This window comes from Astyanax mexicanus, chromosome 1 (assembly GCF_023375975.1).
Source record: "Astyanax mexicanus isolate ESR-SI-001 chromosome 1, AstMex3_surface, whole genome shotgun sequence".
Classification (NCBI taxonomy): Eukaryota; Metazoa; Chordata; class Actinopteri; order Characiformes; family Acestrorhamphidae; genus Astyanax; species Astyanax mexicanus.
Window position 1 is genome coordinate 40,377,151 of NC_064408.1, and position 13,294 is coordinate 40,390,444.

The window sequence follows — 13,294 nt, forward strand, 5'->3', positions numbered from 1 at the left end:
CAATGCAGTTAAATAATGTTTAAATGATTCAGAGGAAGCTGTTTGCACATTCAAACTCAATATCATTCTTCTAACCAGTGTTAATTTCGTTGAGGAAAATTTTTCGTCATAGTTTTCGCCAACAAAGCTTTTTTTCAAGACGAAAACGAGACGATAACTAAATAAACACCGCATAAAAAAATAAAATGAGATGAAATTAACTGACATTTTCGTCAACGAATAAAAACGAGAAGAAAATGTTTGGCAGGGACGAAATCCAATCAGAACTGATTTCGATATATTTCTCCTTTAACGTCGCGAAAAACAAGATAACGTGTAAACCGTGTGGAGCGACTCCATCTCCGGTAAAAACACCACTAATCTTTCAGACTTCTGCAGACCAGAGTCACATAGATCACGCAAAGATCAGCGTTTTAATGCTAATGTTATTTCATGAGCTGATGGTGTGTTTAACTTGGCTGTGTACTAAAAGACTCCACTGCTGTTCTGTAAAGTTAATGTTACTGATACAGATTAACTCACTCATTAAGATCAGATCATCTGTTTAGTCTCACAGTGGGAAACATATAGCTAATGTTAAAGCAGGAACAGATCAGAAAGAAACTCAATAATATAACAAAAATATAACAATAAAATAAGTGAATATATGAACGAACAGTAGGTGTGCTGGGTTAGTGCTGAAGATAAAACTAGATCCTTTAAAAGCTGTGTTTTTAAATCTACAGCTCTGTTCAAACTATAATTTAACTATTAAAATGTTTTATGACCTGATTTCTAGAACAAAATTTTAAATATAAAATATTTATAGTCACATACCTACAATAATAATATACATTAAATCATATATAAATGTATTTCACATTCAAACATTAACAATATTACACAACTGGTTTATAAATGTGTACAAAACCCAAATGAGAAACAAATTACAGTATATAAACAGCAAAATGTTTTTTACATTCACTTTTATTTGCTAAACAGAAAGGTACAACAGCCAAAGTGTAAGATTAATGCATTCCCAAGTAACAAAATGGGAAAATGTGAATTGGACCTTTTTGGGTTAAGTAAATCTTGTTGTTTCTGTTTTTAGGTGTACAATACAAACTGTCTGGATCAGCCATGCCTGGATTGTTGTACTGAAGGTCCCTGATACATAGAGTTGGTGTGTGTGTGTGTGTTAAATAAAATAAAAAATATGTATGTATAAATATATATGTGATTCATCTGAAGACATTTAACTAAGCTACTACTGTTATGCTTGAATAAATCAACTTATCTTTAAAGGTCTTACTCCATTTTTTTGCATTGTTGAACATGGGTTCATTAATCTCCAGATACTAGTAAATTTCTTTAATGTAATTGAAAGGGTATAAAGTAGCCTGGTTGCCCTTCACCCTTTCCCGGATTCAGTTATCCCCTACCCTGGTCTGGTTCTTCTGCCACACCCTAATTTAACCTCGAGGGAGATTGAAAGGATCACACACACACAGTTGCTTCCCTTAACAATCTAACTTTATTCAGATTTTACACAGTTCTTTATAGCAGTTAGTACGTGCATCCAGCAAGGGCCGGTCCCTTGAAGGTGTGAAGATTACAGAGTATTTGCTCATCCCAATGTCTAGACTAAAATGTCTGGTAAGATCACACTGTACAATGTGTCTCAGCTCATATCACACAGAAGAGAACATATGCAAATTAGAGTTAAACACTTCTAGGCTTCTTGTACAGGCCAAAGAATCAAGCCATAAAAAGACAAAAGGAACAAAGCGTCTATGTGTGGTTTATCAAAAGCAAGCGAGTAGAACACATATAGTAGTATGTAAAGCAAGCAAAAAACTTGTGCTGCCATCAATTTCCTATTCCCACTACACAGGACAATAACATAATTAGGCAAGAACAACAGCGGAAGGATACCTTGGAAAATTGAGCTGTCGGGACTTGAGCAGAAAACAAAACTTTTGTAGTAAAATATACTTTGCAAGAAAAAGAGAATTGAACCTAAAGAAATCTGCAAGTTTTTCCAGATGTGCATAATTCTTATCTAATGCTAATTTAGAAAAGTAAGCATGAAGTTTCCAGGTTGTGCTGAAGTACACAGTCATAGTTTATCTTCTGGAAAAACACTGGTGTCATGCATGTTGAAGAGTTTTGTTAATGTAAGAGTTTTATTGTCATAACAGGATTTCGTCCTTCTCCAAAGGTAGGTCACGTTTTCCTGCCTATATAAACGGTTACTACTGCCCCCCCCCCCCACCCACCCTGCGTAGTTGAGTGTGAGTCAAGGGATCCTGTGTGTAATTCTAGCGAGGTGCTTTGCTTGCTACAGTACGAAACTCAGTGGCCACATTTTGCATGTCTCAGCCATGTGGCGTATAATGATGGTAGCATCTGAACTGGCGAATTAATGTAAGACTAAAAATCTGTGACAGTTTGTACAATGTGTAACATTTGTATTCAAGTTCAGTGTTTCTGACTGTGGTAATTGGTGGAGGCTGGAGAGGAAAAAAGGGGGAGGAGAGAGACGAGAGCGGGAGGCTGCGGCTGGTGTTCGGAAAAGAAAGAATATAAAAGTATTAAGCATGAACTTGTTTGTGGGTCCTTGTGTTTAATTTCACCCACGTCCACGCTACCTACACTCCTAAGACGGCATTAACATACCAAATGTCCTGCATAACGCAGACGTGTAAACGACGTATCTGCGACCTAGCAAATTAACATACCAAATTTCCAGCATAAAGCAGATGTTTCAGCGACGTATTTAGGGGTGCGTTCGGCCACTGGAGCACAGCGATGTTAATAAGACCAATATAAGATCTATTCAAATGAGGGGCGATGCATTTAAGATGTTCAGACCTTTCCAAGACGTCTTGGAGACGTACGTGTGCTATCAGGGTAGCTAGCCTGGAGAGGCGTTTTTAACGGGCAAAATGCTAACGTAGGGGCTCGGTGTGTGGATAAGGACTGGGGATAAGAGTTAGCTTATCTAGCTAGCTAGTCTGGAGATGCGTTTTTAGCGGGCAAAATGCTAACGTGGGGGCTCGGTGTGTGGATAAGGACTGGGGATAAGAGTTAGCTTAGCTAGCTAGCTAGTCTGGAGAGGCGTTTTTAGCGGGCAAAATGCTAACATAGGGACTCGGTGTGTGGATAAGGACTCGGGATAAGAGTTAGCTTAGCTAGTTAGCTAGTCTGGAGAGGCGTTTTTCGCGGGCAAAATGCTAATGTGGGGGCTCGGTGTGTAGCTAGCTAGTCTGGAGAGGCGTTTTTAGCGGGCAAAATGCTAACGTAGGGGCTCTGTGTGTGGATAAGGACTGGGGATAAGAGTTAGCTTAGCTAGCTAGCTAGTCTGGAGAGGCGTTTTTAATGGGCAAAATGCTAACGTAGGGGCTCGGTGTGTAGCTAGCTAGTCTGGAGAGGCGTTTTTAGCGGGCAAAATGCTAACGTAGGGGCTCGGTGTGTGGATAAGGACTGGGGATAAGCGTTAGCTTAGCTAGCTAGCTAGTCTGGAGAGGCGTTTTTAACGGGCAAAATGCTAACGTAGGGGCTCGGTGTGTAGCTAGCTAGCCTGGAGAGGCGTTTTTAACGGGCAAAATGCTAACGTAGGGGCTCGGTGTGTGGATAAGGACTGGGGATAAGAGTTAGCTTATCTAGCTAGCTAGTCTGGAGATGCGTTTTTAGCGGGCAAAATGCTAACGTGGGGGCTCGGTGTGTGGATAAGGACTGGGCATAATAGAGTTAGCTAACCTAGCTAGTTTTGTTTTGTATTTGTTAAAAATTGAACTTGCCCTGTTGACCATATTTTTAGATCCACTTAGCGATTTAGTTATTTTACACTGTTTTGAGTTGTGCACTTTATGTTCATTTATAGAGCAAAGAGGAGCATCTGGAGTCAAAGTGCATGTTATGGCTTGACCAGTGTACACCAAAACTCCTCTCCATCTTCAGCGCCAAGGGCGGTGCGTCAGGAAGAAGAACCCAAGGCACAGTGAGCTGTTTGTTCAAGGTAAGTGTACTTAAATAGAGGTTTCCAATAGATGTGCAGTACTGTAGGAATGTTTTTGTTTTTCTTACAATCTTAATTCACGTTTTTTGAGAAAACTGTAAAAGAGATATTTGAACTAGCAACAGATGTTTTTAGCAGCCGACATGAGTAATCTCATTCTCATACTGTCACCAGGAGAAGCTCCATCTTTGTTGGATCTTTTTGGAATAAACAACAATTTATTACTTTATTAAGAACAAAAACAGCAGCATTACTTGTGCTTAAACTAAATTATAAAATTGATTAAAAATGTTCTGTTTGTCTAGGGAGCAGTCACCACTGAGAAAAGAAGAGAAGTAGTCCTTCGCTGCCTGGTGGAGTATGTGGGGGAACATGGCCTGCTCACAGACCACTTTGTAAGTTTTTACCATTATGGACTATAGGAGCATCAGTGTATGCATGAGCTGAAAGTAAGATTCTCACATAATTACCCAGCAGTTCTTTAGAATTCTTTTTTAAGGGTGCTAGTTGTGCCAGCTCACAGTTGTGGCGCATAGATTTAAGTAGGACATTTTAAATAGACGTTTGTTCATATTTTAAAGTAAAGATCTTCCCTTTTATCCTAATATTTAACCCAGGGGTGGGCAATTAATTTTCCCAAGGTGGCACACGAGGAATTGCAATGGTTTTAGAGGGCCAGACTAATATACATAGCTCCGTTCTGCACAATACATGTATACTGTAGGGCTATACAGCATTTATAATAACCATTTTAATATAAAAAAAACAGTAAATGAAACATTTTCAGCGACTCAATGAAAATGTTGAGCACATAATTATATAAATATTTAACATTTGTGAAAAGTTCTGAAAATGTGCAAGTGTTTAAAAACTATCAGCATTAATAGCTACACAACACGTTTTTTAAAAGACCAGCATCACTTAACTTTATGAAATAAAAAGCAAAAAATGCATTTGTATGTTTGTTCTACCTCAGTTCTTTTTTAGCTCAGTGAGAGAAATCTGGCCTGTTTTGGGCTTAGAGAAGTGCATTAATGTCAGGCTGATTTGCTTATTTTATAGCACTCTTTTTCTTTATAGGTCATTTTTTAAATATTACACTTTTACAGATAGTTGTTTGTGGTGTATATTAGTAGCTTAGACCTGGTTAAATTATGTTTATTTAGCTTTTGTTCCATTTTCAGTCTCTGCAGAAGAAGCTCAAACCTACGTAATAGACTACTGTAATACACCGTTTAGATGCAATCGAAGGTTTTCGGTGCTGAGAGCGCAACTTTTCACTTTCTAATTTACATAACAATTTCGCATGGGCCAGCCAAAGATAGTCAAAGGGCCGGTTGTGGCCCATGGACCATACAATGCCCAGATCTGCTCTAACCCAATCTAAACTACTGTTAATAGCCCTAAGAACATGTTTAAGAAATAATTTAAAGTAAGATATTATTTTCCAATAAATAGGAAAATATTAGATATTAGCTGCCAATAAATTGTGCATCCTTATTTTTTAGACTAAGGCCTAATCCTGTTTTTAATTTTGAACCCTTACCCCTTAGAACAGAGTCAGAAGGAGAAGGGGTGAAATCATTGAACTAAAAATTGAGACGATGCTTATAGAACCTGTATAGGTGACCCTGCCAGGCTGATGTGATCAGTAGAATGTTAAAGTTCAGCAACCCTAGTTAATTTAAGGACAAAGTATGTTTTCAATTAATTTCTATATGTAGATAACCATCTACATTATGTGTTTTTTCATTTTTAACAGGATGAGGGTGAGGTCGATATTTCACAGCACATCATGAACATCTTCATTGTGAAGAAAGAGGGTGCAACAGAGGATGAAGGCTGCGATGGTATTGGTCCTTGAAGTTCAAGAGGTACTGGCTGATCTTGGAAATGTCCCACAGGCATGTGCTGCACTTCTGGGGTTCATATATGCCTTGAATTTGCAGTACCCTAAACCAGTGTTTCTCAACCAGGGTGCAGCGGCACCCTTGGGGTGCCGTCTGGCTTCATCGGGGGTGCCGTCAAAATATTGCGCCTCACGTGCATATTTCCTTTCCAGAGTCAGCTCGTGTCGGGGTGTGTCCCAATTCACAGGCAGCATACTCTGAAGGATGCGACCCACAGAGGCGGTGTATTACTGCGCAGCTGTGACGCAATCTGTCTTCGAATACAGCCTCTGAAGGATGCAGCCCCTAAATTGGGAAACACTGTCAAGTTTTTGTCCCCCACGCGATGCACGCGCTATATTATGTCAAATTCCGCCAGCAACACCCCTCGTTCTCACCTGAAGTACTGCGCCAGACCCCCCCCCCCCCCCCCCCCCGTTCTCACTTGAGGTACTGCGCCAGCACATCACCCCAACACCCCCCCCCCCCCCCCGTTCTCACATGAAGTACTGCGCCAGCACCATCCACAACCCCCCCCCCCCCCCCCCCTTTAACTGGGGTGCCTTGACATCTCGCATATATTTAAAGGGTGTCGTGATATAAAAAAGGTTGAGAAACACTGCCCTAAACCACTGAAATACAAATTGGAAGTGTTTCAGAAACTTTTTTTATGGAACTGGATGGACTGAAACTTTATCCCAAGGTGCTGTCTCTTAAAAACCAGCTGTTAACTTAAGCCTTGCTATCTCAAATAGCCTTAAAGGAGAATGCTGGTGTAAAATTGACTTGGTGTAGTAAAACATGATAAAAAAATTGTTACAAAAAACTACCAATAAATGCAAAATGGGTTAAAAGTCTGAGAATTGATTTATTTGAGTGGTAAGTAAGTGGAGTTATATTTTAAGAAATACAAAGGCAAAAAAATTAAGGCAATAGTTTGCATGGATCTTCCTATGTTGGTAGAAATTAGTTGGAACAACTTAAATTCATAAATTGTAATTTTGATTTAATGTAGTTGTGTTTATTAAACTAAATAGTAGAATTAACTTAAATATTCAAAGTTAATGGTAGGTGAAAAAAATAAGTTGACATAACTTGGTGTTTTTAGTTATACTATGATCATTTATTTAAGTATATTTTAAGTGGCTTAGATGAGTTCCATTTACTTAAAAGAACAGAAAGTTATTTCAATTCAAAAAGATCCATGCAAACTATTTCCTTAATTTTTTTAAGTTCTTTCAACGCCTCATTTTTTACAGTGTAGGCACTCTGTTTATACTAAACTTTGAGAAAGGTTCTATGACTAAATGTAAAATTCCAGTATACTCCAGTATATAGAATATGTTATTATACTGTGTACATTAGGACATTTTATTCCTGGGGTATACCAGAGTAGATTGTTAGGTGGAGGTCATGCGCTATGTGCTTACTGTGCCTTTTTTATGGTTTCTTTGGTTGTTTTATTTTTAGAAATGCTTTCTGTAGGACATATAATATATTGATGTTTTATGTAGTAGTTTAGGACATGACATACAATGATTGCAACTTGAAAAACCCACATTCTAGCCGAAACATGTGGTGTTTTTTATTTCCCAAAATTCCTCAACCAGTTAATTTTTTGAAAATCCTGTCACATTATAGAGACAAGTTTTGTACTTTTAGATGGAACCAGTGTGTTTTATTTCTTTTAACACTAAAAAAGGTAAAGAAATGTGTTTGTTTATTACAATGTATCTGATTACAAAAAGCTGTTAGAAAATGCTGAAGGAAGCCCCAGACAAGTGATCAATATCATGGAAAAATCCCTTTTTAAAAACAGCATTTTTATTTTGAAATTGTTTGAGTGAGACCCAATAAACCAATAGAACATATATTACCTGACTGCTGCATTAGTGGATTTAAAGTTAAATGCCATCAGCCAAATAATGGGCTACACACATCCAATACTCACTGTGCATGAACTTACAGCATGAACAACAACATACACTTTTACAATACATTTCTTGTTCACAAGATATAAAAAAAAAAAAAAAAACGAAATGTTTCAAAAAGCATAAGTAATAACGCTTGACTTTGACTTTTGGGTAGCTTTTGTCAACATACACTTCCACAATATATATATATATATATATATATATATATATATACTTTTACAACACTAAATGTTTCAAAAAGCATAGGCAAGTTAACTTTTAGACAGCTTTTGTCATGGGCTATATTTTCTTTCTTTCTTTTTTTTTAGTGTGAAAACAGATGAATCCTTGAAGACCTTGGCTGAAATATTTGACCTGATATAATAATCCTGAATGCTTTTCTAAACCACTTGTAGAAGAAAGCATAAACAATAGGATTACAAGTAGAATTCATAAGTCCAATCCAAGCAAGCATATCAAATAAAACTGGAGGGACTGCATAACCGATATACGGATTCATAACATTAGCAATAAAAAATGGAGTCCAGAGTGAGAGGAATACACCCAAAACCACAGCCAAGGTTTTTGTGGCTTTTTTCTCTTCTTTGCTCAACACTGATTTTATATTGCTTTTACATTTAGAGTCCTGAATAGACTTTGCTTGCTTTTGTGCAACATGGAATATCTTCATATATATACTGAGCATCACAACGCCTGGGATGTAAAATGAAATGACAGAGGAAGAAGTGCTCGATGCTGCACTTTGAAACATCACACATCCCCCTTCACATGCAACATTCTCATAATAAAACTCTTCAACACCCAGAATATTCAGCTCTAGAAATATTATTCCAAACCCAACTGCAGCCGAAACACTCCAGCAGATAACAATCATAATTACTGTGACAGAGGAAGTGATTTTACTGTGATACAGAAGGGGGTGACAGACAGCGTAATATCTCTCAATAGAAATGAAAGACAGATTTATAATTGAAGCAGTACTTAACATGATGGCAACACTGCTGTGTATTTTACAGAATATAGTCCCTAAATACCAGCAAGTTTCTAAAGATTGTACCATACAAGGTGGCATATAAAGAGCTCCCAGCAGCAGATCAGTTACAGCCAAAGAAAGAACAAGAAAGTTAGTCGGCATGTGAAGCTGCTTGAAATGAGCAATGGTTACAATGACGAAAAGGTTTCCAAATACTGTTAAAATCACCACTGAACCAAAGAACAAATAAAGTGGCACCCTCAAAACTAGTGGATAGACATGTTTTGGACAAGAACCATTTAAATATTCATAGCAAAAATCAGTAATCTCCAATTTCTCAGTGTAGCTTAAGTTCATTCTGTCGAGGAAATATTTTTTTTGGTAAGGCAACCAGCAAAGCTCCTGTCTATTAGATCTTACATTTAGCTTGCTTGGCAAATAAAGCCACACTGTGGTCTTTTATAACCTAATACCACTGCATAATTTACTCCACCACCCTCTCAGTCATGTGTTAATATCCCATGGTAATAGTCATGACCGAAAATATTGTTGCCCTTAAATGATACAAAAGAAATATCTTATTTACGTACTTTTCCCAAGTTTTGTGGAAGCAAGTACACTGTTGGTTAAAGGAGCCTTGTTACTTGCTTTTAAACAGTGTGGAACGTGGAGACTACTGATTTTTGCTATGAATATTTAAATGGTTCTTGTTCAAAAAATGTCTTTCCACTAGTTTTGAGGGTGCCACTTTATCTGTTCTTTGGTTCAGGGGTGAATTTAACAGTGTTTGGAAACCTTTTTGTCATATTAACCATTGCAGCTTCACATGCTAACTATTTTTTTTTATTTAACAAACTGCTATTCTGTGAGAACAAATATGTATTTATCAAAATGCTTTTAATCCTATATCTTATATGCCAATTCAAATCCAGACAATAATTCAGGCATTGGTATAATGTGCAGAGTTGTCCTCCATAATACACATTTTATACCAACTTGTCACACACAACTTGCACAGAAAGTGCATCTGTTCTTCCATCACTGGTGTCTACCAGCAAGCTCCAGATGCCAGAATGGACCACACACTGACATCACCCATTCACCATCTCACATGAGTGATCACATGACTGACGTCTCCCAGAGCACAATCACCTGAATATTAATTTCACCTGTTTAACGCAATGTGTACATAACTGCTATTCACTCACTCCCTGTTGAGTGTTTGATCTGGTTGCATCCATCATCTGCAAAAAGTTTTATTTTGCCTTGTTTTTTTTCTGTATATGATCCTTTTTGATATGTCTTTTATGAGTTTGCCATACCCTCTGATATTATTACTGCTCAAAACATTCTTCCACCCTCTGTTTCCATTTCAGTCAGTTGCTGAGAATTTGATGACCACATCGCTAATACACCCAACCAGTTTTGTGATCGACTGATCATCTGGGTCCATCCTTCTCCCTTGTTGGGCCACCAGGGGTGGCCCAAACACTCAAGTTAAACTCAGCTAAATACTAGTGGGACATTAAAGCATATTTCCACAGCTTTATAGTATCATGTTCTGTAAGTGTCCAAGATAAATCCCCTAAGACTCTACCTGCCAACAAATGAATGCCCTTACCTGTGCCAGAAAAACCCTACTCCCTCATTGTTATAGACTTTGTCACTGACCTATAGCTCTTTCTAATGGTTACACCACCATCCTTACTACTGTGGATATGCTTTCCTAGGGGGAATACTAAAGTTTCTACCTGAAGATATCCTATCAGACAGGGGTCCCCAATTCACATCCACAATATGGCGGGCTTTCTGTGCACATCTGGGTCTCACTCCTGAAGTCTCACGCTGATTTTCCCCCACAAGCAACTGGCAGTGTGAGAGGGATAACCAAGAACGAGGTGTTTTTTCCACATATATATTGTCATATTCACTCATTTGACTGGTCCCAATTCTTGCATTGGGTTGAAATAGCTCAAAACTTCTTCACCAACACCACATCTGGTTTATCCCCTTTTCAATGCATTGGGCTATGAACCTGGTGTGGGAGGATACTCATTAATACATCTCCACTGTGCTGCATTGTTAAAAGGAGCAGGCCAGCAGGGGTCAGGTTAACACACCCTTGTACTAGTCTTGGGACCAGGTGTCTCCCTCTCCACAATAAATAACAGGTATGAGGGTTGTTGGAGGTTCCTACTGAAGTACACTGGTCCATGGAACCAATGATTGTGGGAATTTGGGAACTTGCAGTTCCTGAAAGATTTTGCATAGGGCTATAGTCCCAAGGAATGCTGAGGAATAAGGATATGCAGTACCCTTGTTCTGTCCCAGTATGCCGGGCTACTTGTTCCCTTAGTCTGCATTCAACTGGTCCTTCTGCATCTCCTGATGTTCCTCCTGGCCCATTCTTGATGTCCATTAGGTGGGCACCATCATGGATGTCCCTGCACCAGGCCTGCTCTGGTTGCGTTATTGATAATATTAATCAGACCTGTTTCACTCACTATACAGTTGCAAGAAAACGACTCGGATTTCTGCATAAATTGGTCATTAAATGTGTTCTGATCTTCATCTAAGTCACAACAATAGACAAACACAGTCTGCTTAAACTAATACCACACAAAATTTATATGTTTGCATTGTTTTATTGAACACAACATGTTAACATTCACGGTGCAGGGTGGAAATAGTATGTGAACCCTTGGATTTAATAGCTGGTTGACCCTCCTTTGGCAGCAATAACCTCAACCAACGTTTCCTGTAGTTGCAGATCAGACCTGCATCAGGAGTGATTCTGGACCATTCTTCTTTACAAAGCTGTTTAAGTTCAGCAATATTCTTGGGATATCTGGTGTGAATCGCTCTCTTGAGGTAATGCCACAGCAGCTAAATTGGGTTGAGGTCTGGACTCTCTAGAAGGCATATTTTCTTGTGTTGAAGCCATTCCGTTGTTTATTTACTTCCATGTTTTGGGGCGTTGTCCTGTTGCATTATCCATCCTCTGATGAGCTTCAGTTGGCAGAGGCAGCAAAGCAGCCCCAAATCATAATGCCCCCTCCACCATATTTGGACCACAGTTGGAATGAGGTTTTGATGATAGTGTGCTGTGCCTTTTTTCTCCACAGCGTTATGTGTTATTTCCAAACAACTCAATTTTGGTTTCATCTGTCCACAGTATATTTTGCCAGTAGTGATGTGGAATATCTGCATGGTCTTTTGCAAACTTCAAATGTGCAGCAATGTTTTTTTTTGGACAGCAGTGGCTTTCTCTGTGGTGTCCTCCCATGAACTCCCTTCTTGTTCAACATTTTCCTTATTGTAGATTTGTCATCAAAAATATTAGCATATGCAAGTCTTTAGCTGACACTATAGGATTCTTCCTCACCTCATTAATCATTCTACGCTGTGCTCTTGCAGTCATCTTTACAGGATGCCCACGCCTAGGGAGAGTAGCAACAGTGCGTGGACACATGAACATCAAGACTTTTAGAGATACTTTTGTAACCCTATCCAGCTTTATGCAAGTCAACAATTCTTGAACATAGGTCTTCTGAGAGCTCTTTTGTGAGAGGCATGATTAACCTCCAGCAATGCTTCTTAAGAACAGCAAACTCAAAACTGGTGTGTGTTTTTATAGGGCAGGACAGCTTTAAACAACATATCCAATCTCAATACATTGATTGGACTCCAGGTTGGCTGACTCCTAGCTCCAATTAGCTCTTAGAAAAGTCATTAGCATAGGGGTTCAACCATGCAAACATATATATTTTTTGTGCGGTATTAGTTTAAGCAGACTGTGTTTGTCTATTGTTGTGACTTAGATGAAGATCAAAACACATTTAATGACAATTTATGCAGAAATACAAGTAATCCCAAAGGATTCACATACTTTTTCTTGCAACAATTCACCACACACACACATCTCGCCAAGTATTTGTTCTGGTTCCTCCCATGCACTTACAAAGCATTTTTCTTGCCTGTGTATGACTCTTTTTTTTCTATATATTTACTACAATTTAAGCCTTGCTCACTGATACTGCCTTGTTGTATTTTGACCTGGGCTAGCTTACTACTCTTGGTGTGTTTGCTGACTTTTGTTTTGGTATTTTGGTTTTTACCGTGCCTGGTGTTTACCACGCTTTTGGCTAGTCCCTTTTCAATAATGTCTCTTTATTTTATTTGCACTTGTCTAATTCTTGCCTGGCCCTAAAAACACAGACTATGAGCTGGTGTAGGTTTTCTTTTTTACAGAAGAGAAAGAGTCAAGAAACACGCTTAAAGAGGAAGATTGTTTATTTTAAGCAATTGCAGTCTGACCTAAAACTACAGTGAACTGTAAATTGTAGAACTAATGGTAAAATATTTATAATAAATAAACAATTTTATGTAATATCTAATGTAGCCCATTACATTTTTGCAGATTGTGTGGGCTAGGACTAGGTCTGTAGTAGAACCAGAAAGTATTTTGTTATGTGGAATCCCTTCTAACAGTTCAAAT

At 38.4% G+C, this 13,294-nt stretch overlaps 2 protein-coding genes across 2 annotated transcripts in view; both read right to left on the bottom strand.

The window, feature by feature from the left end:
* The window catches only part of LOC125802521 (uncharacterized), a 94,178-nt gene that overhangs the window by 31,890 nt on the left and 48,994 nt on the right, over positions 1 to 13,294 (bottom strand). The gene's annotated exons all lie outside the window — the stretch shown is intronic.
* On the bottom strand, positions 8,128 to 9,156 carry LOC107197909 (trace amine-associated receptor 1-like). The gene has a single exon (XM_022667949.2). It carries the CDS (start codon positions 9,151 to 9,153, stop codon positions 8,128 to 8,130), a length of 1,026 nt encoding a protein of 341 aa, XP_022523670.2. The 5' UTR covers positions 9,154 to 9,156.